The sequence below is a fragment of the Girardinichthys multiradiatus genome, chromosome 15 (genome assembly GCF_021462225.1).
Source record: "Girardinichthys multiradiatus isolate DD_20200921_A chromosome 15, DD_fGirMul_XY1, whole genome shotgun sequence".
NCBI lineage: Eukaryota > Metazoa > Chordata > Actinopteri > Cyprinodontiformes > Goodeidae > Girardinichthys > Girardinichthys multiradiatus.
In genome coordinates this window covers 25,442,605-25,469,097 of record NC_061808.1, presented here as the reverse complement: position 1 = coordinate 25,469,097, position 26,493 = coordinate 25,442,605, and the positions used below count along the sequence as shown (strand labels likewise).

At 38.8% G+C, this 26,493-nt stretch overlaps 2 protein-coding genes and 1 long non-coding RNA gene across 5 annotated transcripts in view; 1 reads left to right on the top strand and 2 right to left on the bottom strand.

Annotated features, from left to right (window-relative positions):
- The first annotated feature begins 251 nt into the window (after positions 1-251).
- Positions 252-6,021, top strand: lamp5 (lysosomal associated membrane protein family member 5). The gene is made up of 6 exons (XM_047387327.1): positions 252-834; positions 1,252-1,430; positions 1,858-1,989; positions 2,328-2,424; positions 2,950-3,138; positions 5,042-6,021. Exons 1-6 carry the CDS (start codon positions 774-776, stop codon positions 5,215-5,217), a joined length of 834 nt encoding a protein of 277 aa, XP_047243283.1. The 5' UTR covers positions 252-773; the 3' UTR covers positions 5,218-6,021.
- A 2,616-nt stretch (positions 6,022-8,637) lies between these two features.
- Positions 8,638-9,676, bottom strand: LOC124882080. Its single transcript, XR_007041812.1, has 3 exons — positions 9,390-9,676; positions 9,234-9,290; positions 8,638-8,897 (listed from the first exon to the last, which is right to left on the bottom strand). It is a non-coding gene; the product is annotated as an uncharacterized LOC124882080 (long non-coding RNA).
- A 1,804-nt stretch (positions 9,677-11,480) lies between these two features.
- pak5 (p21 protein (Cdc42/Rac)-activated kinase 5) overlaps positions 11,481-26,493 on the bottom strand; it is a 124,647-nt gene continuing 109,634 nt past the window's right edge. For all 3 annotated transcript variants that reach the window (XM_047388233.1, XM_047388234.1, XM_047388235.1), the window contains 8 exons: positions 22,612-22,821; positions 22,151-22,292; positions 21,914-22,068; positions 20,699-20,832; positions 16,077-16,203; positions 15,531-15,656; positions 15,301-15,435; positions 11,481-13,230 (listed from right to left, as the gene is read on the bottom strand). In XM_047388233.1, the coding sequence (XP_047244189.1) occupies positions 13,075-13,230; positions 15,301-15,435; positions 15,531-15,656; positions 16,077-16,203; positions 20,699-20,832; positions 21,914-22,068; positions 22,151-22,292; positions 22,612-22,821 (1,185 nt within the window). In that variant the 3' untranslated portion in view covers positions 11,481-13,074. The remainder of the gene's footprint in view (positions 13,231-15,300; positions 15,436-15,530; positions 15,657-16,076; positions 16,204-20,698; positions 20,833-21,913; positions 22,069-22,150; positions 22,293-22,611; positions 22,822-26,493) is intronic.

Below are 26,493 nucleotides of genomic sequence, written 5' to 3'. Positions count from 1 at the left end.
GGTTTGGTGCAAATCTAGTAAGACTTAAGGTCAAGATTTGATTTGTGTATACAGTAGGTAGTTACCTTAGAAACTGTATGATGATTTTTTTTTTTTTTTTTTTTTTTTTTTACTCTAGTCGTTTGCATTCAGTGTAATTTGAGTGAGGACACTATTTTATGGCTTTAATGTTTCTTGATGCAAGTTAAACCATCTGGTGTCAGCTCTCACTCTAACACACCGAGCTGCAACCTTGAGGGAGTGGGGTTTTTCAGTCGAAGGGAGGGAGAGAGGGGGAAGTTGTCGGCGTTTCCCTCTAGACATGCATCATTTCAGCTGAACCTCCAGCTGCTCTCACAGAGATGGAGACTACAGCATTGCGGGAATAGCCGCAAACAGGAGATAAGTTCACTTTACTTTCAACGAAGAAGGATCATTATTTGTGACTGATAATGTGTAGAGGTATCTCGGACTTGCAGCTGTCAATGGGTTGACACCTGTCCACCTTGAAGGAGTGACGAGGTCGGTTCGGACAGATGGAAGTCGTTTGTACCGGGTCTCGCATCCAATCTGGAGGCATCTTTTGCTGCATTCACGATGATCTGAGCGTCACTTCTTGGCGCTAAGTAGAGGCAACCCTCCTACTCTCTCACTCTCTCTCCTTCCCCGCGCTCTCTTTCTCACTGCCTACCCTCCCTGTCGGTCTTTCTCTTTTATTTTTGCGGGTTCAGTCCAGACTGCCCAGTCAGTCCGTCAGCCCCCCTTTTTCCCCAGCGCCAGGGAAGCTGGTAGCGATGGGGCGGCTCAATTTCAGCACCAAGGAGAGCGCTGGACTGTTGCTGCTTTGTGTGTGTGGTAAGAGTGTGTGTGTGTGTGTGTTTGCGTGTCTGTCGGAATGTCGTGATTACCCTCTGCGGAGTGGACACGTGCACGCGCATGCACCTACTGCATGTATGCGTGCTTTTTAAGGTGCATACGTTGTTTGTATACGTTCTTTAACTTCCATGAGTTGGCAGTTTTTTTGCTGAAGTGTAAAGTAATGCATTCTGATGTTTTGGTGAGGAGCTGTTGCTCCCCTGATGCTACAGATTTCACTTTCAGTGTTTTTATTCAGATCTTGACTTCACCCTTGCAACCTCTGATCAGTCCTTCTGTTTTGTGCTGATTCTGCATGTTGTGTGGCTGCTTGTGCGCATGAGTGTGTGCCAACCATTTATTACCGGGCAGACACCAAGCTCTTTTCTCCACGGGGTGTGTTTCTACCGTTATCAGGTGCGCTGGTGCTATCCGTGGTGCTGGCCGAGCAGGAGGGAGAGAACCTATCTGGGCTTTCAGACAACCCGGACAAAGCAATCTTCGCGGTCCGCGAGAACGGAACGACGTGCCTGATGGTGGAGTTCGCCGTCAAATTCCTCGTGCCATATGACGTGCTCGCGCTTAACGGGATAGACGTAAGGATTTCCCTCGCGTGCATTTTAATTATTATAGCTTTAAAAAAAAAAAAAAAAGGATGCACGCTGCATAAAACTGTTAAAGGTTTTCTCTGGATCAAACTGGGCTTAAAACAAGTCTGACGCACTGAAAACAAGTAAATTATGTTCAAATTACACATTAAAATACATATTTTTTATTTAAATTAGGAGAAATGTATCAATGCATTTAAATTGCGACTATGAAAGCAGCTTTTGCAGCAGTGCATAAAATGCTGAACGGAAAAAGGGTGTTTCTTTTCTCAGTGATTACACACCATTTCTTGTTGCCACAGCAAATTATGTCAATCATTGAACATTTTATTAAAGTATTTAATTTTATTAAAACGTAAGAGTTTAGAATCAAGCGCGCAACCTGTCTTTCTTTTATGTTTTTTTTTTTTTGTAGCTCATCACAGAGCAGGCGTCTTTCACGCTGCCCCGTGGGGCAGAAATCGAGGGGATATGTGGGAGCACCGAATCGGAAATCCACATCTCCTGGAAGAACAACGCCTATATCCTCCGCATTTACTTCTCCAAGGTGCATCAACGGCAACATCATCTGCACTATACAACCGACTCATTTTAACATAATTTACGTCATGTCATTATTTTGAGTCTAGAAAAAATGTTACAATTTCAGTATCTTTTTAAATACAGATTTGGTAAAAACTTTGCATTTTGTTCATGACTACAACTTGTAGAGAAATCTCCCTACAGAAATCCGCTCAGTGTGCAGGCCAACCTTGACTCCTGCATTCCTAAGTGCTCAAGTAAAAGGCAACTGGACCTGTGTTCTGCTTGAGCTGTTGGGATCGTCATGTCCTGGGTGACTGAGAATGTACACCAGCGTTTTCATTCTTGCATGTTTTTATCCAGGAGATCCGTGAAAAGGGTATTGAGGTGTGGAAGATCAACAAGATCCAGTTCGTCTACGACACCTCGGAGACATCGCACTTCATTAACGCATACAACCGTAAGTGTTCCTCACAATACAGCAGCTCCTTTACACCCCTGGTCGCATTTCTTCTGCATCCATCAGCTGGAGTTACAGACTCATGCATTTCTCCAACACATTTATTTGAATATCATTGGAAGGTTTAGGAAAATATAAACCTTTAATCAAAGCTTTTGAACGTCAAATCTGAAGTGTTATATTTACCAATTTTGTTCATGTATTGATTTGTATTATTTAGCTGTTACTCATTATCGTAGATATTTATATTTTATATGATTAATTGAGCATACTTTAAGCACTGTCCACTTCAGTGCCTTTATCAAAATATCTAAAAGAGAAATCGTTTATTAGTTGTAATTTTAGTTCATGAAATTTAGTTTTGTCCATGACAGAATGGATTTACCCATATTTTGCTCTCGACATGAAATTATACCAACTTTATTTCAAATTTCAACATCCTGTTGAAAGAAGCACTTTGGCACGCAATCTCAGTGCCATCCATTTGCCTTTATTAACAAGTCCCACCTCTTGCTCCGTCTATAGCTGGAAAGCACACAGCCAGTACCCACAAGCTCTCGGCCCTGGTGACCCCAGCCGGGCACTCCTATGTGTGTTTGGCTCAGCAGACCGTTACCCTCATCTCGAGCGACCACCAGAAGGGTATCACAGTCTCCATGTATGACATCCAGATCCAACCCTTTGACATCGCCTCGGACTTCATGTTCAGTGCACGTAAGAATGGCAGAAGACACTTTCTCATGCAGCAGTTTTTTTTCCAGGTCATGTTGTAGACGAACAACAGATGATGATGATGATAATGAGAAATCCTGGGGGGTGAGCTGTACATCTTTTTCTGACATTCAACTCTCGGGGGGAGGAAAATTATTGCTGCGTTATGGGGAGCATGTAGGGTGAAATGAGAAAAGAAAGGGTTGGGGATGCACAAGAGACACAATGGGCGCAGTGGGAGGAAGACTGGAAGGAAAGAGGTTGAGGTCATTAGGACTTTGTGGTATCTGTGCCTTGTTGCAGCTTTTATAGGAACACTGCGTGCATTTCATTGTCCAATCACCTTGGATGAATCAGGTTGCCTCAGCTGCAGTAAACTATATTGGGCTAAGCTTCACTGCCTTTCTCCTTGTGTGCATTACAGCTGTCCACAGGGAGAAACACCTTCAACTTTAAACCATATGCATAGTGCATTCTGTGTCCTCCTTACTCCGAATCACCCAGCAGTGCTTTAAAACACACTATACAAAGGAGAAAAATGCATAATACAGTATCTTGCGAATGTATTCATAACCCTTGAACTGTTTTTACATTTTATCACTGCACAGCCAAAAACTTTATTGTATTTTATTGGGATTTTATGTGACAGACAAACACAAAGTAGTGCATAATTTTGTAAGGTAAGAAAACGATACATTGTTTTGAATTTCGTTTATAAACTTCCACCTAAACTGACATGTAGAGGAGGAGAGCATTGATTAAAGAGGCAGCCAAGAGCCCATGGTAACTGGAGGGGCTGCAGAGATCCACAGTTTTGTGGGAGAACCTGTTTACAGGGCAACTATTAGTAGTGCATATAACACAAATCTAGCTTTTCTGGAGAAGTGGCAAGAGGAAATCCATATTTGAAAGACCATTAGAGGTCCTGTTAACAGTTTGCTCCAAGCCATGTAGGAGACAAACATATGGAAGAATGTACTCCAGTCATATAAGACAAAAAAAATTTAACTTTCTGGCCTACAAACAAATTGCTGTTTGTGGTGGAAAACTACTGCTGGACACTCATCCTGAAGGAACCATCCCACTGTTGTAATATGGTTCATTCTCGAATAACTGGTGTGAGAATGCTTTTCCTTCAGCAGGAGCAGGGAGGCTAGTCAGATTTGATTGGTGAGTGGATTGAGCTAAATACAGGGTGATAATGGAAGAAAACCTGTTAGAGACCGCAGACGACTCTAGGGCAGAGGTTTACCTCCAGCAGCACAACGGCCCTAAATATACAGACAGAGCTACAATGAAATGATTCATTAGAAGAATGCACAAAAAAATTTAGTTGCTGGATGTGCAAAAATGGAAACATTCACCTAGTATTGGCAGCTGTAATTTCAGCAGAAGGTGGTTTTACAGAGTATTGAGTGTTGGGGAGGCTTAATAAAATGCACATCGGACTTTTAAGGTTTTTACCTGGAAAAACATGCATTATGTTCCTTCAATTTCACAATTATGCACTGCTTTATGCTGGTCCTTTACATACATTACAATACAATAAAATAAAAAATAGAAGTGTTTGGTTGTAACGTGATGTAATGTAGAAAGGTTCAAGTACTATGAATACTTTTTCAAGCACAATACAACATTTGGCAAAGCATCTGTTAAGTCCCATTCTTTATGTTTTAACAACTTGCATCAACATAATACATGTAATTGCACAGGCTTCGAGTAAAACAAAGTTTCTGCATAATTTATAGGGACAAAATCATGAAATCTTTAAAGCATTAAAGATTAAGGATAAGTTTTCCAAAACCTGACAACATGAACCAGGAAATCTAAATAAGGTTACAGAGCACAAAACTTCTATAAATGTTGCCACCTCTGGATGCAATTCATATTTCTTTTCTCTTTGCAGCTTATAAGTGCATCACAGACCAGCGGGAGCACCTAGAGGAGACCCTCCCCCTCATCCTGGGCCTCGTTCTTGGCCTAATAATCATCATCACGCTCACCATCTACCACTTCCACCTGAAGCTGACAGCGACTCAGCCACAGCTCCCCAGAGATCGCTCAATGTACAAGAACATGTAGTCCCGTGATGTGTCAGTGGTACCCTCACCTCTCTCCTTCTGACAGATTCGTCTCTTCAATGTCCATGTAATACTACTGAGGATTGCGTCCCCCACATTGGCCTTAGTCCCTGATTGGAAAATGTTAATGGTCTGCCCTGCCCACTGGAGCCTTTAAACTGTTAAATTATGAGTTATTTGGACAGTTTTGGATGCAGCATGAGTGTATTTGGAGAGTAAACCCACCCAAATCTAATTAAAATGGCTGCTGGATTTAAAGTCAATGCCATAAGTAGTTTCAATTAAAGTGAATAGAATTTTCAGGAAAATATTTTTCCCCAAGCTGGTTTATAACAATGTTTGATCCAACTTGTCATTCAAGACATTTCTAAATTCCTGACTTTCAGGGGTTATCCTGTTTTTTCTTTCTCTGTTTGAAACATCTGCTTTTGGACTCCATCTGCATTTGTAAACTTTGTTCCATTTTTTTGTTTCTTATCCCTGTGCTCATACATCCAGAATGCAGCCATAGTGTTGACAGTGGACCGTCTTGTAGTGTACAGTGCAGTTTTGCCTTGGCATCAGACCCTTTATCTGCACCAATGTAAGAAACCAATCAAAGAAAGAAAAATATTAAAGGTCAGATACATAAGACCTTCAAAACTAGAAAAAAAGAAGTAAGTATTTATGAAAATGTGGAGATTAATAAAAAAAATGTGTATATTATTTTCAGATTTAAGGTCTATGCATAAACTTCTGCTGATGCAATCGTGCCGTATTCTGTTATGTTTGAAATAAATTGGTGGATACACCCTTACTAAATCAATTATATTACAGCATTTATCACACTACTCTCTACACTACTCAAACTCGTGTTTGTCATGTAGAAAAAAAAAGTTTTAATTACATGCAGTGATGTAAAAAAGTATTTTTCCTGTTACAGTTTCCTTTTGTCACATCATCAAATAACTTTGAATATCAGGCAAAGTTAACCTACGTAAATAGAAAAACTAGTTTTTAAATTATGATTTTCTTTTAATTAAGGGAAAAAAGCTATCCAAAAAGTCACTGAAATCTATCATCTTATAAAGAATTACATGACAATTTCTAAAGCTGAAGCGGACAATGAGTGGGATTATCCACAAATGGAGAAAACGTGGAACAGCTGTGAACCTTCCCAGGAGTGGCTGGCCAACCAAAATTACTCACAAAAGAACCCAGATCAAGATCTAAACCACTCCAGACCTCCCTTGCTAAGTTAAGGTCAGTGTTTATGATTCAACAATAACTGAACTCTTCCATGGATGTCATTCTTGGCCAGTCTCTAAGGCCAAAACCACTGCTGACCAAAAATAACAAAGGTCCATTTCACATTTGCCAAAAACATCTCGATGATCCCCAAAATATTTGGGAAACTATTTTTTGGACTGAAAAGACAAAAGTGGAACTTCTTATAAGGAGTGTGTCATGTTACACTTGGCATAAATCTAAAGCACAGCATTTCAGAAAAATAACTATATATTGACAGCCAAACACGGTGGCTTAATCGCAGCACAACCACCAAGCCCTTCAATCAGGTTTTTAACTCACACTGACTCATATTATTAAAAAACTCTTCAAAAATATCCCTTTTTACATGTGGGACGCTGACTCTGCTCCACATCTTCTATAAATCTATATGTTTCAGTAAAAAAAAAAAAAAACACTAAACCCCATTTATGATCAAATCATCAATAAAAAAAACAAAAAAAACTTTTTTCATGTATATATACATAGTCGTTTTCTCACAAACACGGCTACCTTTATTGCGCTTTAGTTAAAAAAACATTTTGCCAATCTTTACTGCTGACATTTTAATGGAATAAATACTGGTCCTTCTCAAAATATTAGCATATTGTGATAAAGTTCATTATTTTCCATAATGTCATGATGAAAATTTAACATTCATATATTATAGATTCATTGCACACTAACTGAAATATTTCAGGTCTTTTATTGTCTTAATACGGATGATTTTGGCATACAGCTCATGAAAACCCAAAATTCCTATCTCACAAAATTAGCATATCATTAAAAGGGTCTCTAAACGAGCTATGAACCTAATCATCTGAATCAACAAGTTAACTCTAAACACCTGCAAAAGATTCCTGAGGCCTTTAAAACTCCCAGCCTGGTTCATCACTCAAAACCCCAATCATGGGTAAGACTGCCGACCTGACTGCTGTCCAGAAGGCCACTATGGACACCCTCAAGCAAGAGGGTAAGACACAGAAAGAAATTTCTGAACGAATAGGCTGTTCCCAGAGTGCTGTATCAAGGCACCTCAGTGGGAAGTCTGTGGGAAGGAAAAAGTGTGGCAGAAAACGCTGCACAACGAGAAGAGGTGACCGGACCCTGAGGAAGATTGTGGAGAAGGGCCGATTCCAGACCTTGGGGGACCTGCGGAAGCAGTGGACTGAGTCTGGAGTAGAAACATCCAGAGCCACCGTGCACAGGCGTGTGCAGGAAATGGGCTACAGGTGCCGCATTCCCCAGACCTGGGCTACAGAGAAGCAGCACTGGACTGTTGCTCAGTGGTCCAAAGTACTTTTTTCGGATGAAAGCAAATTCTGCATGTCATTCGGAAATCAAGGTGCCAGAGTCTGGAGGAAGACTGGGGAGAAGGAAATGCCAAAATGCCAGAAGTCCAGTGTCAAGTACCCACAGTCAGTGATGGTCTGGGGTGCCGTGTCAGCTGCTGGTGTTGGTCCACTGTGTTTTATCAAGGGCAGGGTCAATGCAGCTAGCTATCAGGAGATTTTGGAGCACTTCATGCTTCTATCTGCTGAAAAGCTTTATGGAGATGAAGATTTCATTTTTCAGCATGACCTGGCACCTGCTCACAGTGCCAAAACCACTGGTAAATGGTTTACTGACCATGGTATCACTGTGCTCAATTGGCCTGCCAACTCTCCTGACCTGAACCCCATAGAGAATCTGTGGGATATTGTGAAGAGAACGTTGAGAGACTAAAGACCCAACACTCTGGATGAGCTAAAGGCCGCTATCGAAGCATCCTGGGCCTCCATAAGACCTCAGCAGTGCCACAGGCTGATTGCCTCCATGCCACGCCACATTGAAGCAGTCATTTCTGCAAAAGGATTCCCGACCAAGTATTGAGTGCATAACTGTACATGATTATTTGAAGGTTGACGTTTTTTGTATTAAAAACACTTTTCTTTTATTGGTCGGATGAAATATGCTAATTTTGTGAGATAGGAATTTTGGGTTTTCATGAGCTGTATGCCACAATCATCCGTATTAAGACAATAAAAGACCTGAAATATTTCAGTTAGTGTGCAATGAATCTAAAATATATGAATGTTAAATTTTCATCATGACATTATGGAAAATAATGAACTTTATCACAATATGCTAATATTTTGAGAAGGACCTGTATACCCCACAAGAGCAGAGAAATTTGCTCTCCATCCCAGAACTTCTAAAACAAAATGACATCATTTTGTTCGTGCTGCTTCACATTTTCTGGGTAGAACTTTATTTGTTGTGTGGTGTCCAGTCAGAAATTTGAGGTAGGAGTGCTTACTACGCTAAAAGATGCTGATGTTAGTGGGACCTAGGACTCCCCTTCACTCCTGTACTTGAGATCTTGGGAAGGACGACATCTCCCGACAACGAAGAACTTTGGTCTTGCTTCTTCGACTAAAAAACAAATTTTTTCTATTTTTTATGGAGTATGTAAAGGCATTTAGTGAGAAATTGCCACTATTGCCTTTATAAAAGCCCCAAAATTCCACATATCAATAAATCAAGTTGCTATGGCAACATTTAAAGCCGCAGTAAACCCTCTGCAGGGGATTGAGCGCTGCTGCGCTACAACCACAATAAGAAAGACATTTAAAACATGCACAAGTCATTCATTCGGGCACCACATGGCAACAGAAGGTATGCTCTTTGTGCCCTTTTTACGTTGTCCATGCAAGCAAAAACAAAAACAAAAGAAACACTTACAGACTCTTAAAGTGCAATTTAACTCACCTGTAAACGGGTTTCACCCAGTAGTTTAGCCTCTTTACGCTCCGTTTGTTTAATTTGCTGTAAATGTGGCCAAAATAAAAGGCAGCGTCAATTATTACATAAAAATTAAAAAAACATTGAAATATTTCAAGAATTCGGCGTCAGTTTCAACTTTACCTTAGAAGCTGCTTCTCGGAAATTTACATTCCCAAGTATGTTAATGAACAGATGGAAACAGCATACTAAACTGTGTTCGACAAAAAGGCTAATGCTAATGTCGACATTGGGTGTTTTCGGGAGCAAACTTCACAGGTGTCTTTTAATTAACATTATGCCTTTCAATATCCGTTTCATTGCTCAGGTCTTTATTAATGGGTGTTTGAGCTTATTCGTCTAACGTGGACGTAAGCGTCGCTCACATGAAAACCATCAATTCTTCACTTAAAAGACCCTAGTTTCCTTTCTTTTTTTAATATATGACATTTCTACCTTTTAAGAACTTAAAGAAGCTGTATACACTGTGCTCTGTATAGATTTTTACACCCATGCGACTTACAGCTCCAAACTTAAAGGATTGTATTGAGATTTTCTGTGGTAGAACAACAGGAAACATAATTGTTAAGGGGAAGGAAAATTATAAACGATTACAAAAAAATTTTTATTTTTATTTTTTTTACAAAAACATGTTGCAAATTGGGTATGTCTCTACCAGCTTTTCACATCTGGAGTCTGGTTTTTGTTTTGCACATTGTCTTTGTGCAATAGCTCAAGGTCAGTCGGAATGGACAGAGATCATCTGTGAACTTTCACATTTATGCTAAAGGTTCTCAGTAGGATTTAGGTCTGGACTATGGCATTTATTATAAGTGCATGTATATGCTTTGATGAAACTATTAGATTGTAGCTCTGGTTGCATGTTTACGGCAGTTGTCCTGCTGAAAGTTGAAACTCTCCCCCAGTCTCGTCTTCTGCACCCTCTGAGAGTTTGTTTTTTCCAAAGATTGCCCTGTATTTAGCTCCAGTCATCTTCATATAAACTCTGAACAGCTACCATTTCCCTGCTGAAAAAAGTATCTCCGCAGCATGCTGCTGCCACAACTATGCTTCACAGTGGTGACATTGTGCTGTGGTTGATGTGCAGTTTTAATTGTCCTCCACAGTGTTTTGCATGTTGGTCAAAATTTTTGTTGTGGACTCATCTGACCAGAGCACCTTAAATCACATGACTTGTGGCAAACTGGACTTCTTCTGCCAGTCTTTCAAAAGTGGCTTTCTTCTTGCTGCTGTTTCATTAAGGCCAGCTTTGTGGAGACCACACAAATTTTTTAACAGGACGACTAGTCCTGAAAGCAAAGTTGACTGTGGTATTGACTTTTACTATTGCACTTTTCATTCTTAGATTAATGTTAGGTATATTCCTTTGACCATCCGAAAAACCCATACGTTCCTGGTCATTTGGAGGTTTTAATTGGGTTTAATTTTTGTTATGTCTGGTGTTATTTTCATAGATTTTTATTATTTTAATAAGCAGTACTGTGTAGACTAATATAATAATACATCGAATTCTTGATTTTATTCATTATAAATACTTGTCACATTTATTCATTTTGATTAGAATGTTAAATTTTGTGTTTATTTTCACCAGTTCTGAATCATGAGAGTCCTCATTTATTTTTAATTTAACATAGATATCTCTCTGAAAAGAAAAATAAATTCCTCTTTTGTTTTTGAAAGGTTAGGAAGATTTTGGGTTTATGAACATTGATATAATCCATTATAGCTTTATCCTTATTACACATTTTTAACAACATAAAAAATGTTTTCCTGTTCAGAAGGCTGTAGCCACCTTCATCCCCATACATTTCATGTTTTCATTCACTGGGCTCATGCCTCCTTCTCTGAGAAAGAAGCTCCATTCTTTGTCTGAACTAAATCAATATTCCATTACTGTTTCAGTGGAAAATAGCTTATAGGAAAGAAAGAGCAATAACATAATATATTATAGGAACACCAATCCATGGATGTGTCGTTTTGCTTCTCTCCTAAGAGGTGAAGTTGGGGTGGAGTTGTTTGAAATGAAAACTTTTGAATTTAGAAAACATGAAAGACTTAAAAAAACAAAGAGAAAATAAAGTGATGATGATTGAACACAGCTCTCTAGAGCAAACCAACAGTGTGCTGTTAACAACAAAAATCATCCCTGCTTGATATGAGACACCGAGAGAGAGACGTCGAGGAGATCGGAAAAGGTGATGAAAGAAAAATCCATGCAACACATCTTGATGTTTTATTTTATGTGTGTTTCTTTTTTTAATTGAAACCAGCTTCACTGATAACAAACATGCAATATCACTGTACAAGCCAAAACCACAAATAAGTTTAACTCATTCAGATGTTGACCTAGTGTCAGGGATTAGCTGGCGGCACACGCACAAACAACACGCAGGCACACGCTTTCAGATGCTGTACAGAGATAAACACGCTCCGACTCTTTTGCTCTGCGACAAACACAGACCCACGCTCACAGTCATATGTACATATCACAGTGACGGATGGGTAAAGAGGATGTAGGAAGGAGGATAACACTTTTCCCCTGGTCCGACTGGAGATGAGAATGGCAGCACGGTTCCGGTGAAGGCAGGAGACTGAGGTGGGGCAATGACAGTGAGGATGTGAGTAGACTTTTTTTTGTCATCATCCTGATCTCTGTGTGCTGGGGAGGTACTTCTAAGTATTTAAAGAAACCCTTTAGAACTGCTAATATGAAAGAAAAAAAGACAAGAAAACCCTTTTTTGCCAAATCCACTCAATCTGTGCTACATTTAAATGCATGGTGTTACGGTATCATAAAAGCAGGGCTTAGTGGTTTTACACATAGGTTTGGGGTATTGCTTGGATGATATAGCAACTGATATCATTGTTTGTTAACGTGCATTAGGAACATAAATAAACAAACAAAAAAAAAAAAACAAAACAAAAAAGGCCACCCTAAAAATAAAAAATATCCCCCTGATTCCAATAAATAAATAAATACTTCCAAATGTCATAAAAAATTCTGACCCTTTTTTTAAACATTTAATGGAAGTTCTGTCTACAAATGTGAGATCATAAATATATTAAGTACTTTTAGTAACAGTTAGGTTTAGCTGGATTTATTTGGAATATCTCTTATATCTTTAAGCAAAAACTGGATTATAAACAGTAGGAAAGATCTCTGCAGAAATTCTATTTAATACTGCTCATATCACAATAGTTACGACACAATAAAATACTGCAAATTATCAAAACTGTACAGAAAATGTTACAAGTTGCTCTAAAATACATTTTCGTGTTTGACATGTGTGTGAAAAGAGAGATGTGAGTGACCTTGTCTGCATCCAAGCTGCTAGGACGCAGCCTGTCCCTCTAAATGATGGACCAATGACGGTCAAAAGCCTCTCTCCTCACGCTGATTGCTTGGCCCTCTGCTGCTCTACTTTGGAGCAATGGGGTCACATAGGTCCTTCCGCCTCACCAGCACCTCAGCACACCCTTCTGAAGCTGTGGAAGGCTGATGGCTACTATGAGTCTACGTGCAGCTAAAGACTCTGAGTCTAGGAAGAAAGAAAAGTGCATCCAGATAGCTCCTCTGCCACTGGACGCTCGTTTTCTCCTGTTGAAGCTGTAGACATTTTTTTTCTTCTTTTCTGTGTGCATGTGTTTTTAAACATATTAAAATATTCCTCAGGCTAATCTACGGTTACAGGTGTTAGTGGCGGGCCACCACGCAGTAGGTTGTTTCGACTGGGTGAGGGTGGTGCCACCGTTTAGGGGTGAATAAACGTGTTTTTAGTGTGGAAGAGGACAGCTTTAGGCCAGGAGGTCAACGATGGCGGTAGTGTCTCATGAGGGGGACGATGCAGGATGGGGGTCCGGACAACTTGAGGAATGGGTGCTGGATAAGCTCCTGGGCAGTGGCTCTCTGTGATGGCTCCCTCACCAGCATCATGTCCAGGAAGGAACGCAGCACGGACGATACCTGGAGGATGTACAGACTTGTTTTTATTCTTAGCTTTTTAATTATTCATAAAATAAACTATAATACACTAATTACAGTTTTCAAAAGTTAGAAGCATTTCACAAAAAGACAACAAAACTAATTCAGTGAATACAAAAGAGCTCTTTTATTTTTTCGGCAGATATTTTGAGTTCAAGTAGTAGGGAAACCACAGATATGTTAATGACAACTGCTTTCAATTTAGATGAAGTTCTAGTTTTGATATTTTACCCAAACCCAAGCATGACTGTACGATTTTAGGAAAAAATGTATACTACTATATAATACTGTTGAATATTGTGATGACGATTTTAAATACGATTAACTCACCTTTTTCAATGTGCTCACTTTCTTTTCTTTTATCACAAAGTCTCCACAGCTGTCACTGAGCTTTCTGATCTTGCAAAACTTTTATTTGAAAGAAGAGTTTCATTGTATGGCCCCTGAAATTATTTTGCCTTCCAAATACAGCATTCAGGCAATCTTTTGCATTTGTGATATTGCAGACATTGATAATATTACATTATACTAACAACCAGCTTTGAAAAATGCAGAAATAAATGCAGCCCTCATTAGCTTTTGTGTTTTCCCTACTTGTTTAGGTCAAAATTTCTGCCATGAAAAGCCTAATGTGTAGCAGATTGTTCAAAGTTCACCTCATCTGAAACAGTCTCTATCATAATTTTAATTTCTCACTTTTTTGGAGCTAAAGTCCCCAAAATGTTTTAGATGCACCCTAATTATTATCCTGTCACAATTGCACATTTTACAGGCATCGCTGCTAAAAATGTTACTAAATGTGCCTAAATGACATTCTATGCTAATTAGCTAGTTGCTGCGTTATCTTGTCCCAGTTTGCAGTCAACATTCTGTCAGCTCTTTACTTTAGTAAATACTACTGTTACATTACTTTAGTCAATGTATTTGGCACATTTTATCAACCCTTAGTTTGTTATTCTGCTGAAAAAAGTTGCTACAAGTGGCTAAATAATGCTCTTATGCACTAATGCGCATATTTTGTGTCATCTTGTCAGCATTGCTATGTGTTTTCTGCTTACCCCCTTCATATTGTTATATTGTTACGTTACTGCTGATTGCTATGCTAATTTGTATACTTTTGTGTTATCAGGTCAAAACTGTCAGTTTGCTACTGTCAAAGTTATTGCCCCCCCCTTCTTTATAAGCCAGTCTTGAAAAAATGTTAATAATTAAATCTTTGTATGCATACTACTAGTGTATTCTGCATTCTGTCAGCTTTTTAGCTTTGTTTAAGGTGCTGTCAGTGTACTTGAATCAATATAATTGCCACTTTTTATGTGTTAATAGTCTAACTAGTAGAATTTTGTGTGATTGTGTCACATCTTTATTCTGCTTCCAGGTAGCCCTCCACCTTCATCCTTTATCCCTCCACTTGGCGTGGAAGTTACTGTGTAAATTATTTTTATGAGCTAAGATTTGTTAGAAAAACAGGAGTGGTACATAAAACTAGATAGCATTGTGTGTCTATAAGCATATTTATATCATGTCACAGTCCTTCTCCCTTCTGCCAGTTCTTTACTTTAGCAAAATGTACTGCAAACTGAGCTTCACTAGATGTTGGTGGACAGTGAATTTTCCAAGATTAATCTAGTAAACTATGTTTCAGAATCTGGATCGAACAGGCAACTTCCATACAGCCTGAAGTGGAAAAAAGGCTTTCCCAAAATGAGCAAGTATGGTAATAACAATAAAGAGATATGTGAGAAAACTATAATTCTATAATAAATCACATTTTTATGTTCAACAAAACTACATAGAAATATTACGTCTTTCCCTCTTAAGGTCAGAAAACAGTTCGAACTCTTATTAGTAGTTACAAATCCTTTACATAAACATCAATATTATTTTTTATGAATTCTTTTACTATTAAATGTGATATATAAAGATTTTTTATGTAAGTGATGCACAGAATTTATTCCTGAATATTGAAAGATAGGTACTGAATAATATGTGTACCTTTAACTTCATCCTCCCATCTTTTCTTTAATATACTTGTGCCATTACTTTCCTTACCTTGTGAGATTCCTTTAGCCGTGGGGGCAGGTTGTCTCGTATCCTCCTCATGGCCTGCAGAGGGGGCTCGTTAAAATAAGGAGGTTCCCCATCTACCATCTCGATCACCATAATACCTAAAGACCAGATGTCCACCTTGACAAACAAAGAAACCAAAGTTTTACTATTAACAAAATCCTCTCAAAGACCCCTCTGTAAGGATACAGTAACGTGGGTGCACATGTTCTAACCTCAGTCCCGTAAGGTATTCTTGAGATGACCTCTGGTGCCATCCAGTATGGAGTGCCCACAAGAGATTTCCTCTTAGGCACATCTTTGGAAACTTGGGCACAAAAGCCAAAATCTGACAGCTTGATCTGCAAAACACACACACAGATCTGCCATCAGGACATGTAGTGGCAAATATATCAGATCAGAATTGTCCTGATCCCATGTGATGAGGAGCTTCATCAGAAGACACTAATTTCTCCAATTAGCAGTTAATTATGCCCCAGTTAATCTTGTCTTATCAAGTAGTTAGGAGGCATTATGCAGGATTTAATTACTGGGGCATGAGTTGTGATCCATGAATGAATGAGTTTTACACACTGCCTGTATAAGAACAGTACCCACGAAGAAGTCAGAGAGTGCATTAAGGTCAAAAAATGACCAATGCCTGCAGTATCTTTAAGGAAACAATTTTAAAGACAAACTGTGTGATGGCATCAGAAGAAGACTGTGAATGAATATTATGAACAATAAAAAAACACACCAATAATTGCATCAAATGCACTTACTCTTCCGTCGCTGGTCAGGAGAATGGAGTCGCTCTTTATGTCTCGATGAATGACGCCCTGTGTGTGCAGGTAGGACAAGGCTCTCAGCACCGACAGACACACTGTTGCAATCTGCTCCTCATTCATCCTGTAGGAACATGCACAGAAACAAACACAGCCGTGGGAAAAGGTTGGTAACCAGTATCAAAGTATACCGAGGGTGTAAACAGTGACGCTTTCAAAGCTGTAAAACCTTTACTAGTAGTCTGAGTGATTAACCAAATAATATTAGCTTGCTGGACCCGTATCATTAATCCTGGCTTCTTCTTGTGTAGCCTCTGACAGCCATTGCATGATTAGTTACAAATTTGAAGTGGGCATGGTTAAAACACAGAAGCTGAAAAGTTGTAAAGTTTCCTTTTCAGGAGTTCTGAACTTTGGTTTCTTTTGAAGTAAATCTCTGGCAAGAACGAAGTCCTTGTTCTTGCCCTTGCTGCCTCGATTAAACAAATAAATTTCACAGTGCTTGCAGGATAGTTTGCAGGCACTAACTTTAATAATCAATACAGTTAAGCCCCAAATTATTCATACCCATAGCAGATTTAGACTTAAAGAAATAATTTTATTTTACTAATAAATTTCCAGTCTTCCAATCTCAAAGACGTGGAGTTCATCACCAAGGTAAAACTTAAGCACCAAACACCAGTAGAAACGTGCGAAGCAGGTTCTGCTTGTGTAATTTTCTAAAATTAACTTGATATACCATGATATTGTGGTATTTTTACACAAGTTATACTATATCATTAGAATCTTATATCATCAAACCCGTCATAAAAATTTTATTTTTATGCACACATTTCAGCACACATTTTTTTTTAAATTAGTGACTAATAGAATATATATTCAAAATTGAGACAATAAATACCCTTTTCTGTTTTGGAGGCAGGGACGTCTATTAATTGTGAAGGTTAATAAAAACACTAACTTAGCCAAAGAAAATGAGGAGGTTTAGAGATGTAGTTTGTTAAATATCCCCCTGTAGCCTACAGTGGCAGCAGCCATGATGTGCAAGCAGGCAGGAGGGTCCCATATGGAGAGACAGGGCGATGTAGCTCATCTGACTGAGCCCACACAGCCTCACTGAACATTAACATCCAGACCCAGCTGGCCAGGCCATCATGTGCATTTTTGTTCTCCTCATTTACATATGCAAAAAATTCCATGAAGGGACATACAGATATGTTGCATGTTGCACCTGGATGTTTGTGCATGCATATGTAGTCAAAAAACCTGCGTTCAATGCACACTATTCTCATCCTCTTGTAGATGGATTCACCCAAAAACAGCCCTCAGGCTAAAACAAACACACACACACACACACACACACACACACACACACACACAAACACACACACACACACACACACACATCACATTCCAGATTGGAGCAGATTTCTTTCTTTCTCCTTCATTTTTTTATTATTTTATTTTAGTCACACATGTATGCTTTTCCAATCACAGGAGTTTAATGAGCTTTCAGAAAAAAGAAAAAAGAATACCATCTGGTTAACTTAAAATGAACAGAACTGAGAGGAGTACACAAAAAAAAATCACCTCTGCAATCTCCCTTTATCCCCCCCCCCAAGTATACTCTACCTCTTCACCGCACTCACAAAGGTGAATGATGGAATAACATGTTCAGTGAAAAAGTAAATTGTATGACAGTGTGGAAAACAGCTTTAATGAGCCTGGAGAGGTTGTTAAGGGAAGGAGAATAACACACACAAGAAAAAAATGTGGCATATAATATAGATTAAAAATACTCATTAAATGACATCTGTACTATATTTTTTAATTACGCCACTGGTAACTCGTCTGGGTGTGTGTGTGTGGAGGTATGTGTGTGTGAGAGAGAGTGTGTTTGAGTGTGGGTGTTTTTGTGTGTGCTGGCTGCCAAGAGCAAAAGAAGCAAATGAGGACACAATGCACATGCAGCCATTATTAAAGCAACAAAGAGCTCCACAGAAGTACTTCTAAGATTTCACCTGGACTAATCCGGCCATAATTACCAAGAATGAAAAATGCACAACTGTAGCCATCAGACTCAGTGAGGCCAAATTATTCAGTAGTTCAGTCAGGACATTAAATCTAAAAATGATATTTAAGTGAAAAAATAACCTTTTCAACTTGCAACTTCAAAGGAAGGAAAAGTATGTCTGGATCTGTCTGTCTGTCTGGATCTGTCTGTCTGTCTGTCTTCTGGATCAGTATACTCAAAAAATTCAGCTTTGCAGCCCAGCTAGCTCAGTCGGTAGAGTATGAGACTTACATTGGGTGTTCCAGTTTTCTCTTACTCAATATGTTTGATTGATGTAGGTTTACCAATGCTTAAGACATCCGCTTTAACTTCAGTGGCTGTTTTGTCTCTCGACATAATTTTGCATTAATACATGAGCTGTTGGAAATTAGTCTTTCCATGTGACAGACTCTTGCAGGTATGTTTTAACACTATTCATAGAGGCCTAAATGTACTCATTTCAAAAATGTAACAAAGCTCAGGGTGAGTGAAGTAATGTGAGTCTCCGTCAGTATTTCCAAAAGCATTCATGAGTGTTTAAACTTTCTCCCACACACACACACACACACACACACACACACACACACACACACACACACACACACAACACAAACAGGCAAACATCTGCGTGGGAGACCGTTCAAAGTCCTTCACGGCAGCAGCGGTGCTCGGCCCCAACAAAGCGTGTTATTAGCAGACGACACTGCGCGGTGTTAATGCTGACACTCAACGCAAATGACTGTAATTATACACCAAGCACAAAGTAAGCCTAAAACAATGAGAAAGGCCACTTAGAAACACAACTTGACTACACTGACACAATGTAGAAAGTTGGTGAGTAGAAAAAAAATCTTAAACTGGTGAATCGGCTCTGGATTGCATTTATCCACCTTTATTATGTTTCACCAGAATGCATCTTACTGTTCTTTAAATAAACTCACATTAAACCAGTCATTTATTCTGCAGTTTGTTCTCACTATAAATTCTTACATTTTATTGGATGGCAAAAAGTATTGATAACCATGATAAAATCTCAAACAGTTATAATTACCATATTAAAGGATATTACAAATTACATGGAAATTAAACATGTAGAATTTTCAGCAGCCACAGTTACTGCTGAATGGTTAATACAACGTAAGTTTTAGCTGGATTTCCAAGGTCTTAGATTTCTAGGACTATCCATTTTGAGAATCTGCTTATCCTTGGTAGGACAGTAAAAATATTTAATAATATATTTAATCATTTACTTATATTACGTTTATTTATATTTACACACTCTCAATTTCAAGACAAACATTTGTACATTTTATCCCAGGCAGATTTAGATTTTGAAATTATTTTCATTCAACTAAGACATTTGTTTCTGACAGGGAATCAGTCAGGCATCTTTTAAAAGACAACAAAAACAAGGCAAAAGGAGTATCAATTTATAATTTATAATCTTAGCAATTACAGCAATCCAACCCTTCTTATAACTGCTTACCCGCTTTTTGCTTGCTTCCACTGGTGTTTTATAGATTTCTCTTTGGTGATGAGCTTCAAACCATGACCCTAATCTCTAGTTCCCTCCACAGATACTCTGGCCCTGTTACACGACAACGATCCACTGAAAATTAGATTGTTTTTCTGATTAACACATCTACATGACAGCATTTTAAATACGATCTCCATGCACACGACACTAGTGGAAACGTGAAAATGATGTCATTCCCCCGCCACACCACCAGTAGGCAGTATGTTCTTTAAGACTTAACAACATGCACAAACACTTCCTATTTAGAAAACGCGAGAAAATGAGAACCGCCACCAAATTAAACTACTTTGCAATCTCTGATATGTTCGTCTTCTGTGGGTTTTAAACTGGTCGGCAGCTGTGATATTGTGCTCGTGCGCATCAATATCTGATGATTTCAGTCATTCTGGGCTTGCGCCAGGGCTTTCCCATACAGGAAGAGTCTGTTTTTTGTGTTTACACGACAACAGAGACCGAGACGTTTTCATTCAGTCTTCAGAGAAAAAAACGTGCACTATTGTTGTGTAAATGAACAGTAGAAATGCCACTAAGCTTTTCCATTTTTTGCTAATGCTGCCAGCTCCACTCTTAATACTCTGGGCTTATTTTAAGACACTTTAAGAAACTCATAATAATTTGTACACAACAGTCGTGATAGAAACTCTTCATATTGTTGCATCCTCAGTAGAGAGGTTGTTACTTTGTGTTTAATGAGGCTGAATTTGTTGAAATTCTATGTGTTGTACAGTTACATTTACTCAATGGTCAATTTATTCACAACAACTGGCACGTCGAGTATTTTGTCATACCTTTTCAACCATACAACTGTGACGTCTACTACCTATCTAAATTCAAGACCACAGCTAGGCAAAAGACTGGAAACTATTTTGTCCAAATAAAAAAATAAATAAAAAATCAGTTTAAAGTAAATTTAAAGTCATGAACCTTTAGTTATATTAAAGTTTGAAGCAAACACCTGCACATGTCAGCAGTATTTTTTAAATAATACACCTTCTGGTAAGTAGTATTTCTAAAAATGTGTTTGGTTACCTGGTGTGAGTCACAATGTCAGTGAGCGCTCCACCCTCCAGGAACTCCATGACCACCCACAGCTCGTCTCCCACCAAGTAACTGTTGTACATGTCCACAACATTTTCATGATGATAGTCCCTCATGATCACCACCTTTAACAGAGAATGATGGAAACTACTATTAGTACATTTACAACATTTGTTCGGTTTTATGTGCTATATAAGGAAGTATCAGCCAAGATATTATTTATTTGTATAAAGGCTGAACTGGAAAACACTGGAAAACATTTTACTTATAAATGTTTCTCTCTGTAGAAAAACCCAATTTACAGCTTTTGTAAAATATAATCACCATGCTGAAGGAGTTCAAAAAGTATATAATCAATAATCAGCAACATCATTATCAAATCCATTGTGATTAATTAAAATTTCAGAGATTTTTATAAGTGAAAATAAATTAGGTTCTAAAAAAAACATTTACGGGTTTAGTAATGTTAACTATACCTTGTAATTTATTGCATAAAATAAAAGTTTCCTTTTTCTGATGCAGATTTTATGGAGGTTTAATTTTAATAGGATTACATTCAGAAATAACAGGATTACAAGAAGCAAATTGGTTCCCAAGTGAACACCCACTGCCTCAAATCTGTGCTCATATATGCATCCAGTCTCTTTGTCTCTCCAAAACACAGAAACTAGAATCAGTGTATAGGTCCACTCCTTCTACCATTTAAGAAGCAGTTTATCTGCAAATATGACCATTTGTAAAAGAAACAGTAAAAAAAAAAACGTTGCTAAAATTTCCCGCGTTAGTGTACATGCACTGCTGAATAAATTACTTGCTTAAGGGTTTTAGAGTAAACACTTGTTCAATTTGCAAATAAATGAAATTACAGATGCAGAAATGTGTTAGTGATTTAATTGCCTTTGCTTTATTTCACAGAAATAGAGGTGGAATTAACAATTTTTTATTAACTGGCAAGAGAGATTTATATTGATGTATTCTACACAAAGTAGCATGTTTAATGATGCTATTTAGACAAACTCCAGTTTTGCTGCTGCTTATTTAAGCTGTCAACAATCTGTGACAAATAATTGCTGTGCAGGAATCCATTAAATTCCACATGAAAACAAACATACTGGGATAATGCCTCATCTGCAATAGGAATATAGTAGTAGTAGGGATTAAGGTGTTAAAATACTTGAAATAAATCATACCAGTTTTTTTACTCACCTCGTTAAAGAGCAGCTCTCTCCTCTGCTGTTTTCTGAGGTCCATCTTCTTGACCGCCACCTGCTTGCCGCTGTGCTTCTCGCTGGCGATGCACACGATACCCGTAGAGCCCTCGCCAATCTTGATGAAGTTGTCCAGGTATTCCCGAGGGTCGCCTGGTGGCGAGCAAAGCCATTTTTAATCCTACTGCAAAGAAATCACAGTATCATGTTCATTTTTCTATTCTGCCATTCTCACCTGGGTTGACCACCAGCTGAAGTGCAGCTCTGAACTGCTCGTGGGAGACCCTGGAGGGCTGGGTGTCAGAGCTTGACCCCCATGAAGGAGGAGGATAAGCCCCTGGGGGTATGTAAGGTGATGAAGGCTGTGAGTAGGCCCCCTGGATGAAAACAGACACATTGAAATGCAAATCAAGAAAAAAAAAAAAGAGAAACCATTTCTCTGTTTTAATTTTGAGGGTATTATCTTTTTAAAGAAGGCTCGGAGCTCGAAAAAAAAAATGCGGAAATTAGACTTATTATATATTTGATACCATAAAACACTCTTTTTCTGTCCTAATAATTAAATTATCACCACATGAAAAAAGACATAAGTTGTTTCTGTTTAAATTATTATTATGCCACGTTAAATTTTATTTGTATATGTGCATAGAAAAGCCTCTTCCCCTTTTCCTGTGAGAAGAAGTGAACATACCGTACCTGAGGGGTGTACGGTGGGCTGGGCTGGGAGGGAGGATGATGATAAGGAGAGGGCTTGTAATGGTGAAACATGGGGGGATAAGGTAGGTGTGCTGGTGGGTAGCCAGGCGGTTTGGTGTGGCTCTGAGGTAGCTTAAGAGGTCCTCGGAGGTAGGTGTCACCACCTGCAACTTGGGGACTTTCATCACGCGATGAACGCTCATAATCACCCTGAAAAAAAGCAGCAGTTTTGATCATTTAAACTTAACATTATACATAAAGATGAAAAGATAACTCATAGTAGGGCTCTTTGAATGATGTTTCACTGATTCAGCCCAACATGCTCATACCAGGCTAAAATACAGTACTGCACTGGATTTTATTTAGGGGTGCAGAGGGGGCTGAAATTTGGCAATTTTTGCAAGAATGGCACCCTGGGTGAGTGCTTCCCTCTGCCTTTTTCCTGTTTGTGCCTGCTTCCATGATGCAAACATCCAAAGAAACTGTCCAGGTTTGTGAAAATCAGATTTCTTCAAGCTTCCTGGTTGAGACTGGCTAAATGTAGAGGCAAAGACGGTTGTGACAAAGTGTGAAAAGGCTCAAGGGGTATGATTACTTCTGCAAACCACTATAATTATAATAAATTGGTGTATCTCAACCAAGGTGTTGTTAACTTGTTATTTTGGTATGATTAGCTTTTATTTTGACTTTTTCACAAGAAGATGCAAGTGTAAATGGTAATTTAGGCTGTGTTGTCCTGGGTCCTGTATCCTGAAAATTGATGCCCACCTATTATCTTGAAGGATTTGCAAACATTTAAATACCTTTTGGAGAAAAGAGAATTCTTTGCAGGAGATGAAAACAGTTGTCATAGTAGTCGCACATGTGGAAAACAGTTTGATCTTATTTAAACCCAATAGAGTAGAACCAAGTTATTCTACATCCTCTTGGTCATTGTCTTCTTCCTCACCGTCAATGAGAGGAGGTAAAATCAGGACAAAAATAACACCAAGTGAATCAAAAATGAAATGTTTTTACTTACAAGAAAGACTTCCAGAGGAGTTTAGTGTGCAGTGTAAAATGCTATGCTTCCCATTACCTCAAACATTAATGTATTTTTATTGAGTTTTGTGGTAGTGGCAAAAAGAAAGCTACTGTTAAAAGAAAACCATAAAACGTCCCATTTGCAGTTTGCCACAAGATATGTAGTGAAGAGAGCAAACATGTTCAAGATGGCGCTCTGGTCAGATAAGAATGAAATTATACTTTCTGGCTCCTGTATCAGCAAAAACACATCTGCCTCACAATGAGAAAAAGGCAGTTAAAGCATCATGCTGTGGGGATGCTTTCTTCGCTGAGTACAGGGAGGCTGGTCAGAGTTGATGGGAAGATGAATAGAGCAAAAAACAGGGAGAACCAGCAGAAGTTCACCTTCCAGCAAAATACAAACAAAAACAAAATAAAAACCTAAAAAAACTGCCAGAGCTACATTGGAACAGTTTACATCAAAGCATATTCATATACAGGTGCTTCTCAAAATATTAGCATATTGTGATAAAGTTCATTATTTTCCATAATGTAATGATAAAAATTTAACATTCATATATTTTAGATTCATTGCACACTAACTGAAATATTTCAGGTCTTTTATTGTCTTAATACGGATGATTTTGGCATACAGCTCATGAAAACCCAAAATTCCTATCACACAAAATTAGCATATCATTAAAAGGGTCTCTAAACGAGCTATGAACCTAATCATCTGAATCAACGAGTTAACTCTAAACACCTGCAAAAGATTCCTGAGGCCTTTAAAACTCCCAGCCTGGTTCATCACTCAAAACCCCAATCATGGGTAAGACTGCCGACCTGACTGCTGTCCAGAAGGCCACTATTGACACCCTCAAGCAAGAGGGTAAGACACAGAAAGAAATTTCTGAACGAATAGGCTGTTCCCAGAGTGCCGTATCAAGGCACCTCAGTGGGAAGTCTGTGGGAAGGAAAAAGTGTGGCAGAAAACGCTGCACAACGATAAGAGGTGACCGGACCCTGAGGAAGATTGTGGAGAAGGGCTGATTCCAGACCTTGGGGGACCTGCGGAACCAGTGGACTGAGTCTGGAGTAGAAACATCCAGAGCCACCGTGCACAGGCGTGTGCAGGAAATGGGCTACAGGTGCTGCATTCCCCAGACCTGGGCTACAGAGAAGCAGCACTGGACTGTTGCTCAGTGGTCCAAAGTACTTTTTTCGGATGAAAGCAAATTCTGCATGTCATTCGGAAATCAAGGTGCCAGAGTCTGGAGGAAGACTGGGGAGAAGGAAATGCCAAAATGCCAGAAGTCCAGTGTCAAGTACCCACAGTTAGTGATGGTCTGTGGTGCCGTGTCAGCTGCTGGTGTTGGTCCACTGTGTTTTATCAAGGGCATGGTCAATGCAGCTAGCTATCAGGACATTTTGGAGCACTTCATGCTTCCATCTGCTGAAAAGTTTTATGGAGATGAAGATTTCATTTTTCAGCACGACCTGGCACCTGCTCACAGTGCCAAAACCACTGGTAAATGGTTTACTGACCATGGTATCACTGTGCTCAATTGGCCTGCCAACTCTCCTGACCTGAACCCCATAGAGAATCTGTGGGATATTGTGAAGAGAACGTTGAGAGACTCAAGACCCAACACTCTGGATGAGCTAAAGGCCGCTATCGAAGCATCCTGGGCCTCCATAAGACCTCAGCAGTGCCACAGGCTGATTGCCTCCATGCCACGCCACATTGAAGCAGTCATTCCTGCCAAAGGATTCCCGACCAAGTATTGAGTGCATAACTGTACATGATTATTTGAAGGTTGACGTTTTTTGTATTAAAAGCACTTTTCTTTTATTGGTCGGATGAAATATGCTAATTTTGTGAGATAGGAATTTTGGGTTTTCATGAGCTGTATGCCAAAATCATCCGTATTAAGACAATAAAAGACCTGAAATATTTCAGTTAGTGTGCAATGAATCTAAAATATATGAATATTAAATTTTCATCATGACATTATGGAAAATAATGAACTTTATCACAATATGCTAATATTTTGAGAAGCACCTGTATATTAGAAAGGCCCAGTCAAAGTCCAGACCTAAGTCCTATAGAGAATATGTGACAAGACTTAACAATTGCTGTTCACATTGGAAAGTTTTTAATAAATGTTTTATTTATTTATTTCACAATTATGGACAACTTTGTATTAGTCTGTCACATGACACCCTAATAAATTACTCCGAGGTTTGTGGTTGCAAGTTGACAAAATGTGAAAAGTTTATGTATGTGTTATGTATGCTCTTCAATTTTACTTTGGTTCTGCATTACATAGCGACTAGTGAAGGATGCTACAGAGTCAGATGTCAGACCCTACAAGCACGGCCACACGCCTTGTCTGAAGAAACATTATCCTTGAACAACCAGGCACAAATATTCACTCCTCTGAACTAGAATCATATTTTATCTTTATCCTCTCTTATACTGCTCCTAAGCTGCAAAAAACTGACTAGGGTCAAACTCGGACGCTAGTGGGAATTCAGATCTGAAACCCCAGAATTGTGTGCACAAACACAAACTTTAAAAAACTTCAGGTCTGGCACTCATCTCATGTATCATGGCTTACTGCCTTTCTGCAAGGTTACAAAGAAAAGCAGTAAAAACAAATGACAGGTTTTCTAGATAAACTTGAAGTCTGGACATGTCTGAAATTTAATCTGACAACTAAGTAAGGATACATTAAAATAGAAAACTCTGTATAAAAAAAGTTTAAGTTTGCAGACTTTACATATTTTTCCATTCTATAAAAAGGATAAGAATAAGAATTTCTGGTGAAGTAAAAATTTTTTTTTTGGTATTGATTAAAGGTTTTATGACGACCT

What these genes read in the sequence shown, in the direction of transcription:
- lamp5 (XM_047387327.1), top strand. Translation starts at nt 774, where the DNA reads ATGGGGCGGCTCAATTTCAGCACCAAGGAGAGCGCTGGACTGTTGCTG. An exon ending in GTTGCTGCTTTGTGTGTGTG is followed by an intron (nt 835 to 1,251) that starts GTAAGAGTGTGT and finishes TACCGTTATCAG; the next exon opens with GTGCGCTGGTGCTATCCGTG. An exon ending in TCGCGCTTAACGGGATAGAC is followed by an intron (nt 1,431 to 1,857) that starts GTAAGGATTTCC and finishes TTTTTTTTGTAG; the next exon opens with CTCATCACAGAGCAGGCGTC.